The sequence below is a fragment of the Chaetura pelagica genome, unplaced genomic scaffold (assembly GCF_000747805.2).
Source record: "Chaetura pelagica isolate M959 unplaced genomic scaffold, ChaPel_1.0 scaffold104, whole genome shotgun sequence".
In the NCBI taxonomy this organism is placed as follows: Eukaryota; Metazoa; Chordata; class Aves; order Apodiformes; family Apodidae; genus Chaetura; species Chaetura pelagica.
In genome coordinates this window covers 8427915-8445699 of record NW_009953786.1, presented here as the reverse complement: position 1 = coordinate 8445699, position 17785 = coordinate 8427915, and the positions used below count along the sequence as shown (strand labels likewise).

At 41.2% G+C, this 17785-nt stretch overlaps 1 protein-coding gene across 1 annotated transcript in view; it reads left to right on the top strand.

Annotated features, from left to right (window-relative positions):
* The window catches only part of NEDD9 (neural precursor cell expressed, developmentally down-regulated 9), a 19271-nt gene extending 3911 nt beyond the window's left edge, over positions 1–15360 (top strand). Inside the window, exons 2-6 of the mRNA XM_010000931.1 lie at positions 10057–10158; positions 11325–11426; positions 11868–13082; positions 13422–13511; positions 14851–15360. Coding sequence (XP_009999233.1) covers positions 10057–10158; positions 11325–11426; positions 11868–13082; positions 13422–13511; positions 14851–15360 — 2019 coding nt within the window. The remainder of the gene's footprint in view (positions 1–10056; positions 10159–11324; positions 11427–11867; positions 13083–13421; positions 13512–14850) is intronic.
* The last annotated feature ends 2425 nt before the right edge of the window (positions 15361–17785 follow it).

The following is a 17785-nucleotide window of genomic DNA, read 5'->3' as shown; positions in this document are numbered from 1 at the left end:
AGGAATTCTAACACATACCTCACCTCTCAGTCTTCTGTTTCACAAAGTGTGCTCTAAAGAATGAAATTATCTCAAATTAAACACAAGTTCAATGGTGAAAATGGCACACAGCCTTTTCCTTAAACTTGGGAGTTTCACTTTTAACTTTCAGTGTGACATTAATAGGAGAAAAGCCATTTTACTGGTAAAAAAACCTTTGCAGTTAATCTATCCTCAGTAGTCTCCTTGAAAACCACTGAGTGAAGAAACCCTCATCTACAAGTCAGACTAAGCAGTAGTTAGTCACATATGTGATTTGTAGAGAAGTATTTTAAGAGAAAGACTGCATTTTATTAGGCTGAGCAAACATATGAGCTCAGCTTTACTCCCCGTTTCTCTCTTGGTGCAGGGCTCTCTTTAATCAGTTCTGTTTGTAGACCAGAGGCATGCATTTTTTCCCTGTAGTATCAGAAAAAAGGCTAGTCCTGCAATCTCAGCCAACAGCTAAGGTCCCCAGGGACACAAATCTGCTTGCACAGGCACAAGTGCAGGATCAAACCTCAGCTAAAAAAAGAATAATAGAAAGGAAAACACAAACTTATGGGCTTGCTGTTGGTGGTTAGAAACCTAACTGAACCTTTGGTTACATCCGAAAACACACTAACCAAACGTGAAATTTGGATAATCTAGATTTCCCTTTAAGTACTAAAACCCAAGCCACAGCAGTGGAGCATTTTTCAAAAACAGGAGTGGAAACCTGATTGATCAATAAGTCAATCTCATAATAAGGAGGAAGTGTGGTTTCTGGAGACAGAAAATGGATAGATGAAGATGGGTTGCCGACAGTCAGAAAACACAGTCCTATTGAAATTTAAAGGCTTTACAGGCGTTTCACGATTTTTTGTAGATGTTTTGGAGAGTATCATGTTACTTTGTCTGGCATGAAATGTTTGCATTTTTTTTTAATAGCAGTGGTAATGTTGCATCAGGTTTGGGGTTTTTTTAAAATTAATCTAAATTAGATTAGAATGGAATCAAAGTGAAATTAATGGAGCTAAGTTCTTAGGACAGAAACCTTCCATAAGACAGTTCCTGTCTAATCCTTAACAGACACTAAGATACTCCTATTTGGTCCTACCATCACGACTTTTTAATATGCACAGTCAGTCCTGTCTGAGGTCTGGTATAACTATTATATAGATGAAACAGACAATTAAGGATGAAGTTTGTATCTGTTTAAAAGGTGTCTTCACCTTCTATAACATTGCCACAGCAAGCTGTGCTAATCTAAACATCACTTAATGAGAGCACTTGTCTGTACAGCTTCCTTGAGAAACCATACAGAAATGGAGCCAGAAAATAGTTTGAGAGCCAGAGAGCCTCTATAAATCAAATGAAATCGAGCTTCTTCCTTAACAAAGGTTTTCTTTGCCTGCTTCTCTCAGACCAACCTGGTTCCCAACTTAAATAATTTAAGGGACACTCCCATAGTTTCTGCCCAAGTGTACCTCCAAGAGCAGTCTTGTGAAATTGAAACTAGTTGGCAGTGCTTCATCTCAGCTATTGTTTTGCCTACTGGGAAACGCCAGTTCACCAAAACTGTAACTGGTGACAAGGAAGGATCTGTTCTAAGAAATGTCTTAAAATACTTGAAGGGAAAAAAGAAGTCATGGAAATACCCTACTTTAACAATTCCCAAATGAAGCTTTTCCTCCCCCCACCTCCAACTTTCCATCTAGAAATTCAATATATGAGAGAAGAAATAACAGAAATAAGATGAAGCTCCTCAAAATAATTAAAACAAGTTGTTTGGACCAATCCAAGCTGGTTTATTGGGGTTTTTTGCCTTTAGGATTTCATGCCATTCACAACAGTAAGACCACTCTCTGCTCTACCTGTCCCAGCACCTCATCTTCTCATCCTTTTTCTTCACTTTATCCTCTCCAAACCTGTTCTCAATTTAAGCTTCTGTCTTTGAGATGAGACAGTCATAGTATTACTAGCATGGAAAACAAGCCCACGTGTGCCTTTTAAAAAGGAGAATACTAGACCAACTGGGGTAGCCAAAGCAAAACACTGCTTAAAGTATTTATCATGGGCAAGACTTAAAAACCCTGGGGTGCTGAGTTTCACTGCACACTTCTCATTAATCAAAACTCCAGCTCAAATGTAATCACACATTTCCAAGGAATACTTGATCAGATAAATATATTTCTCCACTAGAATAACTTATCACACAATAATTTGGGGATTTTGTTTCTCCGTAAGATCCATCCACAGACATTTATTTCTGAGTGCATGACTATTCTATCACCACTACTGTAACTCATTAGCTCTGTTGGCCAACACATGCAGAAATGGTGATGTCACAGTCTGTCTAAAAATGAGTAATTGTCATGGGGATGGCACTGGTAACGGTCTTAATGAGAGTATTGGACAAGTATCCTCTTTCACACTTGTCTTATAAATGCTGATCATTTCATAATACCGGGTATGCTTTGCTTATGTCTCTTGTTCTCTTCCTGTCATGAAATGGGACATCCTCAGAAGTGTTGCTTGATTATTTTTAATCACATTTTATAAGCAAGAATGACTCCACCAGAAGTTAGGAAATACTCCTTTCCAGTCAGCCTTGCAACTCAAGGCCAGCCAACACCAAGCCTGTTCCAGTGAAGCAAGCAGAAATGCTGCTCCTAACACAACTGGCAGAAAGCCCTAGAGTTAGTGTGAGCAAGAACAGGATCAGTTCACAATAGCATTATTAAAAGAAAGAAATAAATTTTAAAAAGCAGTAAAATCTTGTCAGTGACAAAATTGTTGAGCTTTTTTGTGCCTTGTACTGCTCATTCTGTAAGGTCTGTAGAGAGGCTGAGTTTTGTATCTTCATTTAGTTTGTGATCATGAACACCAGCAGCAAGCAAAAATTAAACACCATAATCCAAAGCTACAGCTGATGCAAGTCAGCACCATTCCACTACACTTAATACATCCCTGTCATTTTATGCTAATTCGGGTTTAGGTCATTTATGTAACTCCATAGATTAAAAACAAACACAACAAAAAAACAACTAAAAAAAGCTGTTTGGAAAGACCTGCATGCTAGATGATTCAAGAAAAATACAAAACTGAAAAAAAATAGTGTAAGGAACCTGCTGTTGTGTGCTGGTTAATGGAAAGGGTTACACCAGAAATTGACAAGTCAAGATAAGGCTAATTACAAAGCAGTTAGCCCCTATCACCAGCAGTTGAGAGTTTGAATCAAGGCCAGCTAGTGATGTCATGTTTTTCATTTTAAATCAACTTCTGCTGTATGGTTTCAAGACTCATGAACCAAAACTTGCATAAATGTGGTTGAAATAATACGACCTCAAAAGGAAAAAAGTGTAACACACGTTTTCATTGCTTGTTGTTATTTGCATTACAATACCAGAAGGGTGTTTTTTAAGACTAGGCATCTACTGGCAAGGCACTTCATAGCCACATTTAAAAGTTTGTTTAAATCCCTGAGCCTGTAAAGTTAAGCATTTTTAATTTAACATACTATGAATCAGTGACATCTGGACATGCTTTAGCCCCGAGAGCACGTACAGTTACAGCAGAAAAACAGATCTTCACAGGTATAGGTCTTGGACAACAAATTAATATGAAGCATAGAAGAAAATAAGCAGGTATTTTGAAAATGGAAACAACACCAGGAACTGTGAATCAGTTCTCTATCAGGGTAGCCTTTGTCAGGTTTTCTTATCTTTACACCTCTTCAGTCTTCTCAGAAAATCCACTAGGCAACGCCCAATCAAAGACAAGCAGCAGTGTCATCATATGTGTTGATACCGGATTTCTTCCCACCACAGAGTAGAGCTGATAATTCACCCAGCCCAGGCAAGAAGATACAGTAATTTCTGCTAATTTCCTCTTGCTTTGCAGGAAGTTTGGGTTCATAGCACTAGAAACTCATAGTTTTAACTATGGGCCTGGCACACTTCTATAGGCTTCCTTCCCTCTCTTTCAGCTTATGAGCCTTGATCAAAAGCTCTCTAATAGTTCAGTCTTGGCACAAAGTAGTCTACTAGAGCATTTTGTGATGGTGTGATGTTCACACATTATTTAACTTAAAATAAAGTTACGACTTGGCAATCCTAAGACCTATAGCAACTTACAGAAACAACCATTTGTAAGAGCAAGTATCCTTAGCACATGTGAGAATGAAGCTAGCTGTTACTCAGAGCTGTGAAACAGTGTATGTTATCATATAGAGCAAATAAGTAAGTCAAGGCTGCCGCTTCATAAAAGCATTTTTGCCTTTCTTTTACAACAAACAGTACTGAGTGATACAACAGATATTACTGTCAGGAAGCTCATTATCGGTCACTGGAAATCTTGATGCATCTTGCAAAAGAGAGAAAACACTATGCTTTCTGTAAGAAGGACATGGTTTTAACCAGCTAGCCAGGTTCTTTCAAATATCCAGATTATCTTAGAGAGACTCTTTTAACACAACCTTCTTGCAGTTCAACCTAGCCACAGAACCTTCCCCAATAAAACCAACAAACTTTTAAGTAAACACACCTAGTTTCCTAAGTACATGCAGCAAAACAGAAAGAAGGGCCCAGAGGTGGCTGACTGCTGGATCCAGCATTGTTCAGTGGTTCCTCTCACTTCAAATACTAGGAGTTCAAGAGAGATTAGGTTTTTTCCCCTAGTTCTCTGTCTCTTAAAGTTTTCCCCATATTCCCTCTGGCTATTTCATTCTCCTTACAAACCTAAGAGAGCACAGTGAGCTCCACCAAAGAAACTTAGGAACAGAATTTCAAGAACTAGAGTTTTTGTATTCAATTTAAATAAATACTTTACAATACAAACCAAAAAAACCTCTTTTTTCTTTACTTAAATTTTTATTCATTTTTCCCCACGTCCAAGCTTCATAACAGCCCCACATTACACACCACTATTCAGTCTCTTCTAGGGCATGACTCTTCCCACAGTAAGCTACAGCTGATTTTAATAGATACAGGACTGACAGCTGAAATGAGCAGCCATTGGTGGCAGTAGCTCATCAGCTGCTGAGAGTTACCCATGTGGTGAAAAGGAGAGCATCATGTGAGGAAATATATTTTAGTACTTCATCCAGATTTAAAATAAGTAGATAAAAGTTACTTAACGTGCCTCTTCTTTTCCACCTCCAAAAAGCACTGATCTAATTTAAGAGCAGTCAGCTGATATTGGTAGGTTCTTGGGGTTAAGAGGCCATACTGGGTAAGAGCCAGATGCCTTTTTCAGCTCCCCTGTCTGCAGGTGCTTTGGGGAGGGCAAGGACTTGCAGAGGTGCAACATCAGTCTACTTCAGTTCTCTCACCTGCAAAACCTGGCAAGGCTCGTTTCCCATCATTCTACATATCAGGCATTGCTGTTCATAGGAACAGGCCTAATTCTACCCTCCACAGTGCTGCTATAAATTCAGATTAATTCTGTTGGCTTCAGTAGGTTTATTTGCTCTTTGTTAAAACAATGTAAACTACAGTGTTGTGCATCTGCTGTTAGCACGAGAGCTGTCTTGTTGCTGCCATGGTTAGGAATGTACTCTATTGCAGCCTAACATCCTAGAAGAAATAGAATGTTTTGGATTTTTTTCCTAATATTTAAGGAAGAGGGATTTAATGAACCACAGGACTGGATATTTTGCAAAGTAAATGCACATTCAGCTCTTTTTCTTGGTTAGGAACATGCCATTGGCATGGAAAGGACCCAAGTAATTGCTTTTGGAAGAGTGTGGTCTTAGCAAGAACAGGACAAACTTTCTGCTCAATTGTCTTTGTTTTGCAGTACTGAAAGTTTGAAGTAGGCTCATTACATGTTTCACCAGAACCTGGTTCCTGTTAGTTGCTCTGCATGGATTAAGTGGTTAAAAATGTTTTGAGAATGCTTGGCTAGATAGTTTGTGGGAACACCATCTGTTTCCTTTAACGCGTAAACAAGGAAAATTGCTGGTTTGAAATGCAGGATTATTTAAAGTTGGATGACCAGAGGCATTCTTAAAATGAGAAGAGGTAAAAGGAGAAAGAGTCCTCATGAGATCTGAAGTTCAGTTACATTTTTTGGGAAATAAATACCTAAGTACCATACAGGCCTGCTGTCCCTGTTCCAGAAGTGGGAGAAGGGGAAGTTTTCTTCTGCAGCCATCTCCTTCCTTTTGAAGTCCATCTTCAAACTAAATTGCCATCAAATATTCAAAACCATAAAAAATGGCTCAGCAGTGCATTGAAAGAGCATCCCATTCAGAAGGAGCAAGCTAATTTAATGTATTTATGGGTGAATATCCAAAACCAAAAGTTGCTTCCTAAAAGATTGGGTTTGGTACCTTTCTTACTTCTCCTACCCAGCTACCTCCTCCTTCCTCATACAGAAGGAGCAGTGCAACCACATGTCCTGGCTTCCCATGTGAGGTCACATTGTGGGGATATAAGAGTCAAAACAAATGCTTCACATTTTTACCTTGTAAAGTAGTTTGGGTATTCTTCAAATTACTGTTACCAAACATTCACTCAAAATACATTTTGGTGAAGAGCTGCTTCTGTTCTGGATTGACACGGAACAAGCAGTGCAGTGACATGATTAGCCTAATGAAAAGTGTTGGAAGGGGAGAGGAGTGGAGGTACAAAAGGAAACATTGTACTCAGTACAGACCAGATCAGCATTTGTAGAGGATTTTATGATGAAATTGGTCAGAACATGTTGTTACTGGATAATAATCCTCCACACAGGAAAATACACCTGAATCACTGGGAGAAAAAAAGTTGTGTTTCATGTTACAAACAAACCTTGGTTGTTGCTGTGTGTTCTTGGGTTTCTTAAAGTCCTATTTTCTGTCTTTCATATAGCTTTCTCAGAAGATTGGAAAGCAGCAGGCATAAAAGCCTCTGATGAATTTTTATTTGGAAAATAAATGCCACCTTAAGTAGAGTACACTGCTACGCTACAACCCCACAGACAGCTCAGGGCTTCTGTCTGCAGTCACCTATGTCAGCAGGCTGTGAATACACAGGATCAGGCACTTCCTATTTTAACCTCTCACTTCCTTTGACAACAGCCAGAAGCACCCAGAGCAGGGGTTTGTTTCATCCTAATAAAGGAGCAAACCTGTTTGACCACTACTTGGTTTAGTCAAGCCTGAGCAAAATGTCAAGATACACGATAAAAAAGGTCCTGCAGCACTGAGTGAAGCTGGCTTCCTTCATCTGGCCATTCTAGCTTTGGTGTAGTTATTTAGGATCGTATCACAGCACAGTAAATAAAACCCAGCACCTTGCAGTACTGTAAATCTTCCATATAGCATTTGATATGTCAGGCTTTTTTGAAAAATGGGAAAGATCTCAAAAGATGAGCTACAAGAACAACCGCAGCTGCATTGATACTCCTGTACACAGCATGAGGGAGGATCTCTATAAATAGTGGACATGAGCACAGCTGCTCTTCCAGGTATGTTCCAGGACCCACAATGTAAGGATATCATCTGCTTTGCCACTGGGGTTTCTTTTTACAAAAATAAAATACCATGTTTACCTCTCACATCAAGAGCAAATGGTTTTACTTGTGCGTGCTTGGGGACATGGTTTAGTGGACTTGACAGTGTTAGATTTACAGTTGGATTCAGTAATCTTAAAGGTCTTTTCCAAACCTTATGTATGATTCTGTGACTTATTACCTGTGCTGCTTGGGTGAGCTCTGTTTTTTATATTGGAGGACTGTGACTTTTCTTCAGGTTTGCTCATGGAAATTGATTCTCTGAGCAAGGAGATGTTAGTGGTGTCTTGTATTCTGAATGAGTTTCAGCACGAGATGCGTAGGACAGTTTATTGCTGAGCCTGTGTTAAGGCAGTTCTCTAAGGTTCTGTGCAAACCTTGGAGAACTCAAGTGCCACAAAGCTTCTGCAGAGGTGCCGTATGCTGCCTCCATGTGCAGGACTGTAAGAAACATCACACACCTGAGGCCTGGAGGAGACCTGGTCAAATTTTACTGACTTTAGGACAGAATTCTGCTTCTGGAGTAGACCATAACTGAGCAATTTATAAAATATTCAGACTGAGGGACCAGTACCTGTCTTCTAGGAGCCTGTCTCCTGCCTTGTCTGACTAGGCCACAATCAGCAGGTAAAGCGGAGCCAGACTGCAGTGGTGCCCAGTCCTCCCTGCTTCAGGGCTTCTGAGGAGCTTCTGGGTGCCTGCCAGTCTGGGTTTGTGTTTTCTCTGGGGTGGTCAAGCAGTTTCCCAGCACCTTAGCAAGCAGCCTAATGCCACAGCATTCACAGATGCAGAAGGGTTCATGGAGATGGGCTGCCCAGGAAACAGCCCTTTGGTTTTACTGTGCCCTGTCTGTCATCATTTTTAAGCACCCAGTGACTCATTTATTGAAGTTATGCCATGCTTGTAAGTTTGGAGCCTGTTGAAGGATCCTCTGCATAAACATTCCTTAAAACCAAACCTGACTTAGGTGGAGAGCATATGATTGACAGCACCCAACTGAATTTAAAAAAAAAAAGGCAAAAAATATACAGCAAACAATGCTAATCTAATCAGCAGCCCTCACTGGCAGAAAAAAGGCATGAGGAAGCAATGTGGATTTGAGTTAAAAGTTTCTTAGGCAAACAGAATAATCCCAGTAAAATATGAGAGCGTCTTGGGAGGGATAATGTCTGGAGTGATCCATTATGGGACACTTCAAGTAACTTAAGGGAGAACTTTCTTAAAAGTTTGTGTGTAGATACCTTTTACAATGGTGACCCCATGGGAGAGGAATGGTCTGACATTAATTCAGTAAATTTTAGGTTCTTTTGAAAAAACCTCTTCTGTATATAAGCCTTGTTAACCCCACACCCAACTGAGTAGGAGTTCTCTCATGGGCAGTGAACTGACCCAGTGCTCTGCAGACCCTGTTGCTTCCAGTTCCTGTCCTCTGGTGCTAATTCAAGGAAAAGCAGCTGCAAAAAAGTCTTCCCTCACCTGGATTTTCACCCCTCACCTAATGCACATCATATAGTGTCAGAACAGCTCTGTGTGCATGGCAGTCACTTCAGGGTGACAGCCTACTGACTGCTTCATGGTACAGGGCCAGAGATCACACAGTAATATTTGGGCAGCAAAATAGCACCAGCAGAGGTTAACATGTCAGCATTTCCACTGGGAACCCAGCTTTTTCCTGGGGTTAAGTGACTTTTTTTTATACCACACTATACTGAAATTCTGCCACACAAATGCTGTCCAAGACATAAGGCATTTATTTTTCACCAAATTTTATTTGGTCATTATGGCAGTTAACAGTTTACAAAATGTTAAAAAATGTAAATTCTGACTTTTTTTTTTTTTCAGAGTCTGTTGTTGCATTATATTTCAAGAATGGCTTAACATTTCCTATCTCTTAGCCACTAATGTAGACAAACCAAATGGAGACAACAAAATTGAACGTCCCTTTTTGGAAGGTTTAAGCATAGCCTTTCTATGTAAAGAATTTCCAAAGCCACAGCTCACACTCAGTTGTCCAGGATGTTGTGCTGTGGAGCACAATCACACAAGACATCCTGCCAGACTAGGTGAGAAATTCCTCCACAAGCAAAGGGTTAAATTCCCAGAGCCTGAATATAGTATTTAAGCTTCTGTCAGTAATGAGGATGCTCAACACCTCAGTAGGATCAGTTTGTACATAGTCCTGATCTCAGTGAGTGGGTGGGTGGCGTAAGCATCATTTCATGTGGTCTGTGATAATGGGCAGTCAGTGGGAATAACAGACCAAGCTCTCTTAGACCTGCTGGAGAATCTGTGCTTGACAAATAGAAGATACTGCAGCACTAGCAAGCAGCCCTGTCAGAACTGGTCTGGAAGGAAAAGATGGTGTATTTGTAGCTACTAACAGTTATTTTGTGGTGTTCAACTGTCAGAAGTATATGTAGTATATATTAGTGTTACTAATATTGCCACATAAAGCATGTATTTTAATAGTACTGGATTGTTTATATCCTGTGCAGCTACAGAAAGAACATGCCAAGATCCTCAGAGACTTAGCTTTCCTCTTTTTCTTTTATCCCACAGGTAATAACTCCAGTCAGGTCAGGACAAGGTTATGTTTATGAATTCCCCTCCAAATACCAGAAGGACACCTACGATATCCCCCCTGTTCGTCCTCTCCAAGGGGTAGGTACCAATAAAACTGCCAACAGCACTGACAGGGCACAAAAGGTGATGAATTTCCACCAGAGGTTTATGAGCAAAGCAAGTTCTCTCATTTCAGAGAGAAAATATGTTTTAATTAGATGCTGTGGCTTAGAGAGCACAGAAATATTTCAAAGTTGTATTTGATGTTGACTAAGATTTGGCAGCACACCAAACACAAAAATCCCATTTGTTTTCTGTGTTTTGATCAAAGAGTGTATCTAAAGGGAATAAACTTACTGCCTGGAAACAGTTTTTTCCCCCTTACTTTCTTCTTGCTTAGTTGACAATATTTCACTCAGTAAGGGTAAAATTATTGCCTAGATGAACAGCTACTATGCAGGGAGTTGTTTTGGCCACTTATCTACTGCACCATGTCACTGAACTTGAAATAGATCTTTGTTCTGGGGAACACCCTTAGCATTCAGCCCCCAAGGCCATAGACATCTAGAGTGGATGCTTGCAGGACCTGTAGCTCAACAACCCTGCCATCTCTCCATGGCTCTTTGACAGAGCAGCTCCTCTAGGGAACAGCACTGAAGCCAAAGAGTACATGACAGAGACAGACACTGAATGGCTGGAACAGACAGTGGCCTTGGACCACATGCAGAACCCATGGTAATGTAGGACATGCCATGAAGTGTGACATGAAAAATCTGATAGCTGTACTCTCTGCTAGTAAAACAGCTCACACTGCACCTGATAAAGCAGACAGGTGATGCTGACAGGAGCAGCCTTAGTTTCAGAATTTAGTGTGTATAAGGACAAGCTGATTCCTAAACACCTCTATTCTGTGTCAGTAAGGGTGTGATCAGTCCTGGCCACATGAATATACTGCTCCCCTCTTCAACCCAACAGGTATTTGTAATAGACTGGCCTAGATTTAACTTGGTGGAGGAAGTCAGCTGTGACTTCATCTCTCCAGCCTCTGTCCACACAGTCTCAGAAGGGACCTAGCAAACTACATTTCCTCCTAACTGCCCAAAATACCAGGCAAATCCAAGCAGCTCTCCCATATGAAACAAAGCTGAAGAGCTCTGGTCATCTTCAGGCTATTTGAGAGGAAACACAAAACCGAAACAAACTCATCTGAGTTCAGAGCTTTCCTGAGGTGACTTGTTTCTGTAACCAATTTGTTCTTTCTTCAGATTTATGACATTCCCCCCACATCGGTTAAGGGGCCTGCACTTCCAGTTCCCATGGGAGAAGCAAAAGGTTTAGGAGTCTATGACATACCACCTGCCAAAGGGGTAAGTATTACACTGCTTCCAGAAGATCCTGTGTTTTCGTGGCTGACCACAGACATGTTTAAACAAGAGTTCATGTATGATCCTGAAGAAAAAGGAGATATAGCACTTTAAAGATTTCCTTAAGTTTTTGAACTGTTAAAATTGGTAAAGTGAAGCACTGCATCAAAATTGTGAGCATTATGGAATGTGAAATTATAATTTAGACCTACATGATCTTTATTCGCTGCCTTTTTGGATTTTTCTGCTTATGAAAATCTGTATCAAGATGAATGCTAAAAAGAGAAATATTAAAACTGATAGCTCAGTCAAACACAGGATAAGTAGGTGACTCCATGAAAGTCAATGGCAGATCTTCCATCCCAGTGTTTTATAGGCCATATGAAAGATGTAAAATATTTTGCTATTCTAGCCAAAGGTTTAAAGTTTTTTTCTGTGATTCAGGTCTATGCTACACCTCCATCTGCATGCAGGGATGATACAGGCCTGAGGGAAAATTTGCAGGATTTTCCACCTCCAGTGGGCCACAGTGTAAGACCAGAAGGAGTATATGATATTCCTCCTCCCATCACCAAAGCAACTGGGAAAGAACTTAATAAATTTTCTCCTGAGAGCCTTTTATTGCCAGATGGAGTGCTGCAGAAACAGAATGTTTATGACATCCCAGTAAACCATCAAAACCATTTTCTTGGACTGCAAATTGCACCTCAAAAAGATGTTTATGATACCCCAAGGGGAACTGCATTCTCGGGACAGCAGACAGGACTTGGTGAAAGTCTCATCCCAGAAGGAAGAGAAGGTGTATATGATGTGCCACCATCAGTCCTCCAAGACACTAAAGGCTTACAGGATGTGACTGATGGGATGAATAGGTTGTCCTTCTCCAGCACAGGAAGTACAAGGAGCAACATGTCCACATCTTCAACAACATCAAAAGACTCTTCTTTCTCACCATCACCTGTACAGGACAAAAGACTAATCCTCGATCCAGACACTGCTATAGAGAGGCTGTATCGCCTCCAGCAGATGGTGGAGACAGCTGTCAATAACCTCCTGGCCTTCATTACCGCAGACTGGCGGTCTTATGGATACATGGAGAAACACATCAATGAAATTCACACAGCTGTGGATAAGGTAGAGCAGTCACTGTTGGAGTACCTCCAGTTTGCGAAAGGATCAGCAGCCAATGCTTCCTGCCTATCCGAGTTCAGCCTCCTTAACAAAATGAGGCGGGAAGTGCAAAGGCTGGAGGACTCTCACCAGATCCTTACCCAAACCAGTCACGACTTGAACAGCTACAACTGGTCTTTGAATGTTCTGGCTGTCAACAGGCTGCAGAACAAGTGTGATGACCTGGATCGGTTTGTTATGGTGGCAAGGACAGTCCCAGATGATGCCAAGCAACTGACCACTACCATCAGCGTCAACGCAGAGGTGCTCTTCAAACAGGCACTGAGCAGCTCACGTTTCAAAAACACACCAGAGAATATCATGAACACTCCTGACTACCTGTATGACAAGCAGCGCCATGGAGAAAAAGCACAGAACCACTGCAGTTCCCTTCCTCCTCTCCTGAATAAAAGTCAGCACCCTCACAGTACTGCCAGTGAGACCTCGGAAAAGAGCTGGATGGATGACTATGATTACGTTCACTTACAGGTGGGTAAACACAACACCTTTTTCTGCACAAGGCCAAGCCAGACTTGTCTGTGGCTTTTGCAGAAGCTGTTTGCAGGAAAGAGGCAATCGGATTGTCACACTAGTACATATTCAAGGGTAAATTCACTGGGCTGATTACTTCCTCTCAAATAGGACTGTTGCATACGTAATAGCATTAGCCTTTTGATCTGCCACACTATCCTGTTCTTCTCCATACTCTTACTGGTGGACTACTAGTGAAAAAGCCAACACAAAGCAGCCTGTTGTTTGTCCTACAAGTCATCATTTATCTCAGGAGCAGTTTTGATTTAACACAGTGTCTTCTGTTATGTAAAACAGGGCAAAGAAGAGTTTGAAAGGCAACAGAGGGAACTGCTGGAAAAAGAAAATATCATCAAGCAGAGCAAAATGGAGCTAGAGCACCATCAGGTATGTTTGCTTAGGTGCAGTAATCACGTTGAAATGGAGTATTCCCTGCACATAAGGAGTACTGGTCAAACAAAGCAGGAGGGGCCCTTCTCTTGGCAGTGCCCAGCTGGTAGCATCATGGCTGTGAGGTGGGTGTGAGTGCCAGCACACACAGTAGGAAAGTCCCAGGTGCTAGATGGTGAAGATGGCAGGTAGGTCTTGGCTAAACAGCAGCTCTGGGTTAGTTTCTTTAGTTAGTGTCTTTCCAAATGGGATTTGTGCCAGTTAGGCTCCACCTTCAAGGGATTTATCAACACAAAGGACAAGGACACACGCTGTCATGCTCCGAATGGGAAATGGGGAGCATCAAGATTGTAGCACCTTCCTGGCCCTGCAAAACTGTGTCAACGATTGCTTATGCCAAAAAAGTCTTAGTTTTTTCCTGCAGAGCAGGTATTCTAAAGATCAGCTTCTCTGCCCTGTTCATTTCCTTGTCACCACTTCAACATGGAGTGGAAGCACAGCCACAGCTCTCAAGTGTTCAGAAAGATGTCTCTTGTGGCAGGAATAAGCCTTGCCCTTGAAAACAACTTCCAGCCATCTCAATTTAAGAGACTAATCCTTTTTTTTTTCAAGTGTACCTTTGTGGTGGCCCCAGTGCACATGCATAAAAAAAGCAGTCAGTCTCCAAAAGTTTACCACAAAATAGAAACAGACTTCTGCAGTGTCTCATAGCGAGTCAGTCACAAAGGCAGCCTGAGAACTTGGCTTTCCTGACCTGTCATCCAGTGCCTTAAACCACGGGACCATACTTAGTACACGTGCCACCTGCGCATCTGTTTGGTGAACATCAGTATCATTAACTTAAATACTGTGCTTAACATCACTTTAAATGCTAAAAAAGTCATGTAAGGTTGAGGGCTGTCACTTCGCCCTCATATTAATTCTTCAGTATATTGTTGCCTTATCATACAGCAGAAAACTGTTCAAGCAATGTGGAGGTGAGAGTTAAAGCTTTGTCACCTAAAATCCCACAGAGATGACAGGTTTTTAAAGATTGTGTAGGAGTCGTTGCCACTTGGATCCATCTCTCCCTTGTGATTTCAGAATATTCCAAATGAGCAACAGCCTGTAAATTCAGAGGCGGTTGTTGGTGGGGTTTTTTAATGCAAATGAAATATTTTACATGTTTTTCTATGTCGAAAGTAAAAGATCTTAGAGAATGTGTGTACTACCTTTATCTAGCATAAGGTCTATCTAGGATACCCAGAGACATCCTGAGGCATCAGATGAAATTGTCACACATACCAACATGTTACAAGGATATTCCCTGAAGAAGGCCTTTCTGTTTGCCTTCCAGATCAATCAGTTTCAACGCCTGGAGCAAGAGATCACAAAGCCAGTAGAGAACGACATCTCCAAATGGAAGCCACCTCAAGCTCTCCAGACTGCAACCAGCACTGCCACCTCCCATGACAGCCAGCTGCTCTTATTCTACTCTGACCAATGCGAGACCCACTTCAACATCCTCCTCAACGCCATCGACGCCTTTTTCAGTTGCGTCAACGCTTCTCAGCCCCCCCGGATCTTCGTGGCTCACAGCAAATTCGTCATCCTGAGCGCTCACAAACTAGTGTTCATTGGGGACATGCTCACCAGGCAAGTGACGACTCAGGACATATGCAACAAGGTGATGAACTCCAGCAACCAGCTGTGTGAACTGCTGAAGGGTGTTGTTCAGGCGACCAAGACGGCCGCCTTGCAGTACCCCAACACGGTAGCCCTGCAGAGGATGGTGGACCGAGTGACGGAGCTGTCTCGGCAGGCACAGTTGTTCAAACTCTCACTGGTCCGAATGGCCTCCTTATGAAAGCCCACGGGAGCCAGCCCTTGAGCAGCAAAACAGAAGAGCAAACAAACTGGAGATATTTTTGTGTAAATGTTATCTTTTTTTATATATATATATAAAATTAATTTTTTTCAGATATTTTTATGAAATATTTCATTCTTACACATCAGAGAGTCTAATGAAATCAGGGATCTGGGAATATATCTGGTTCTGTGTTATGTTTCTAATACACATTTAGATTTGTATACACTGCATATATGTATATGTTGCTACATTCCCTAAAACATCAATTAAGCACCTTAAAAAAATATGCGTCGGGTAAGCAGTGCGTATCTTTTGTATATACTGCCTGTTTCCTCAGTCTATTTGTTAACTGGATGCTGCACTCTTCTTGTTCCATTCCATCTTGATTTTGGCACATGGACTTGGTTGTGAAACCTACTTGTAGCAATCCATGAAGCAAGTGTAATGGTTCTCATAGAACTCCATTCCCTTCCTAGAAATGACTTTCTATAGGTTAATTCCATTAACTTTCACCCTCCTGTTGATGTTACTTTGTACAGTTTGGAATTACTCTGACTAGCATATATGCACAACTGCTACAAGCACCATATCAAGCAAGGTGTACAGCATTTGGGAGAAAAGCATTTGTAGGCCATATAAGAAACAAAACCTTCTAATGAGGAAGGCATAGATGTAACTATTTAACATGTTATGACATTCAAATTTCACTATTTGTAATAACTGTGCAACATGGGATTTCAAAACATGGGTGGATTCCCAGCAATGCAAATTCATACACATGTACCTTCTTATGTCCTTACATTGGCAGTTAACAATCAGGCTCAAAAGCCTTATTTTTCATGGACTCAGAGTTACCCTGAGAGTGTTCCAGGATCCATTGAGCTCATCTTTGAGGCCACAAATGAGCAGTGTCTCAAAATTCCAGGCCCTTCCAGAGGGCTTAACATACAAATTGTAATTTATATGGAAAGAAATCTGCTTAAGTTGAAATGCCAGATATTTAAGCATCTCTGTAGCATATACACAATTTAATGGAGAAATAGCACTTATTCTTCTAGGACATGTTCTTGGGAATGAATTGCACCTGTTGCAATTCTGACTTCCCTTCACCTGTTGGGTTTTTGTTTTTTTCCAAATTCTGTAACATAGGTGCTGGCCCTTCTGCACTACACTGTAGCCAAAAATAAGCACCTGTTTTAATGGGGCCATTCCATCAGGAAGTACACACAATCCCACCCAGCAGTTTTCAGTTTAGACCCTGTAAAATTGTTAGCAGAGTGGCAGACTCCTTTTGAAATTTCATCTATGCCAGCTTCTCCAAAACACATACAAGCTTATTTGGTGCTCACTGCCTTTTGTGAACCCCCTAAAATTCAGTCACAGAATCCATTTGCCCATGGTCCTCAGACTGAAAACCATGCTTCACAGTAAGCTCAGGTAAATTCCAGGCAATTCTGGCATTTTTAAAGCTGAAACACTACTATCCTTGCATAATCCAAGGTAGTCCCGCATGGACATTTTGTGCATCAGTGAGCAGATCACTGAACACAGTCACAGCACCTAGAAAGCAGGCACTTCTGCCTAACTTCTCCCTTTCCCAGTTTGTAGCCAAACACGTGCCTTACTGAAATGGGATTTGTTGCCTCAGGTAACAAAACCATTTCAGCAGAGTATGAAATCTTGCAACCTTAATGTGTTGTTTCAGAGTGAAGACTGCTCTCAGCTACTATAATGTCACTTGTAGAACCTGCAGAATGTTCCTGGAAGGGCAGCAGGAGCCAGCACAACCTCAGCTGGACCAGAATTGGCTCCAGGCTTGGTTGGCTCTGGCCTAACATTCAGAAAGGGCAGTTAGGCTATTGAGACCAATGGCCAGTTGCCAAAAAGCAATCCACCTGAAACTGTTCTGTACTAGTGCTGTTTGAGATTCTTTTGAATTGCCTTGTCCATTTTTTTCACTGTATATTCTTAGAAAGTGAAAAAGTGTTTTGAAGCTTAGTGGTTATGTTCATAGTTTGTGCTTTCAAAAGGAGAACTTTTACTCAAGCCTGTATTACAGTTTGTATTCTAGAGAGTAATTTTAAAATTATTAAATTACTAGCTTTTTATATAAAAAAGAGGCAAGGCTTTGTCTTATTTTTTCTTGTCTTCAAACCCTTCTAAGCATATTAAAAGGAAATATTGCTACTATCAAAGCCACTCTAAAATGAGTTCACTTTCCATCTTTTCACTGATCAGCGCTTAAAGCATCTAGTGAGAACTTGAGGGTGTAAGAAGAAGCAACAGGCAGTTTCTCTGCCTGTCCAGAAGCAGCAGGTGAAACATTTATGCAGCTCAGGTACACAAAGCATCGAGTCCAAAACAGAACCATCAGAGTCAACAGTGCAGCAGGCCACCCTCCTGACCCATTCCTAGTTTCTAT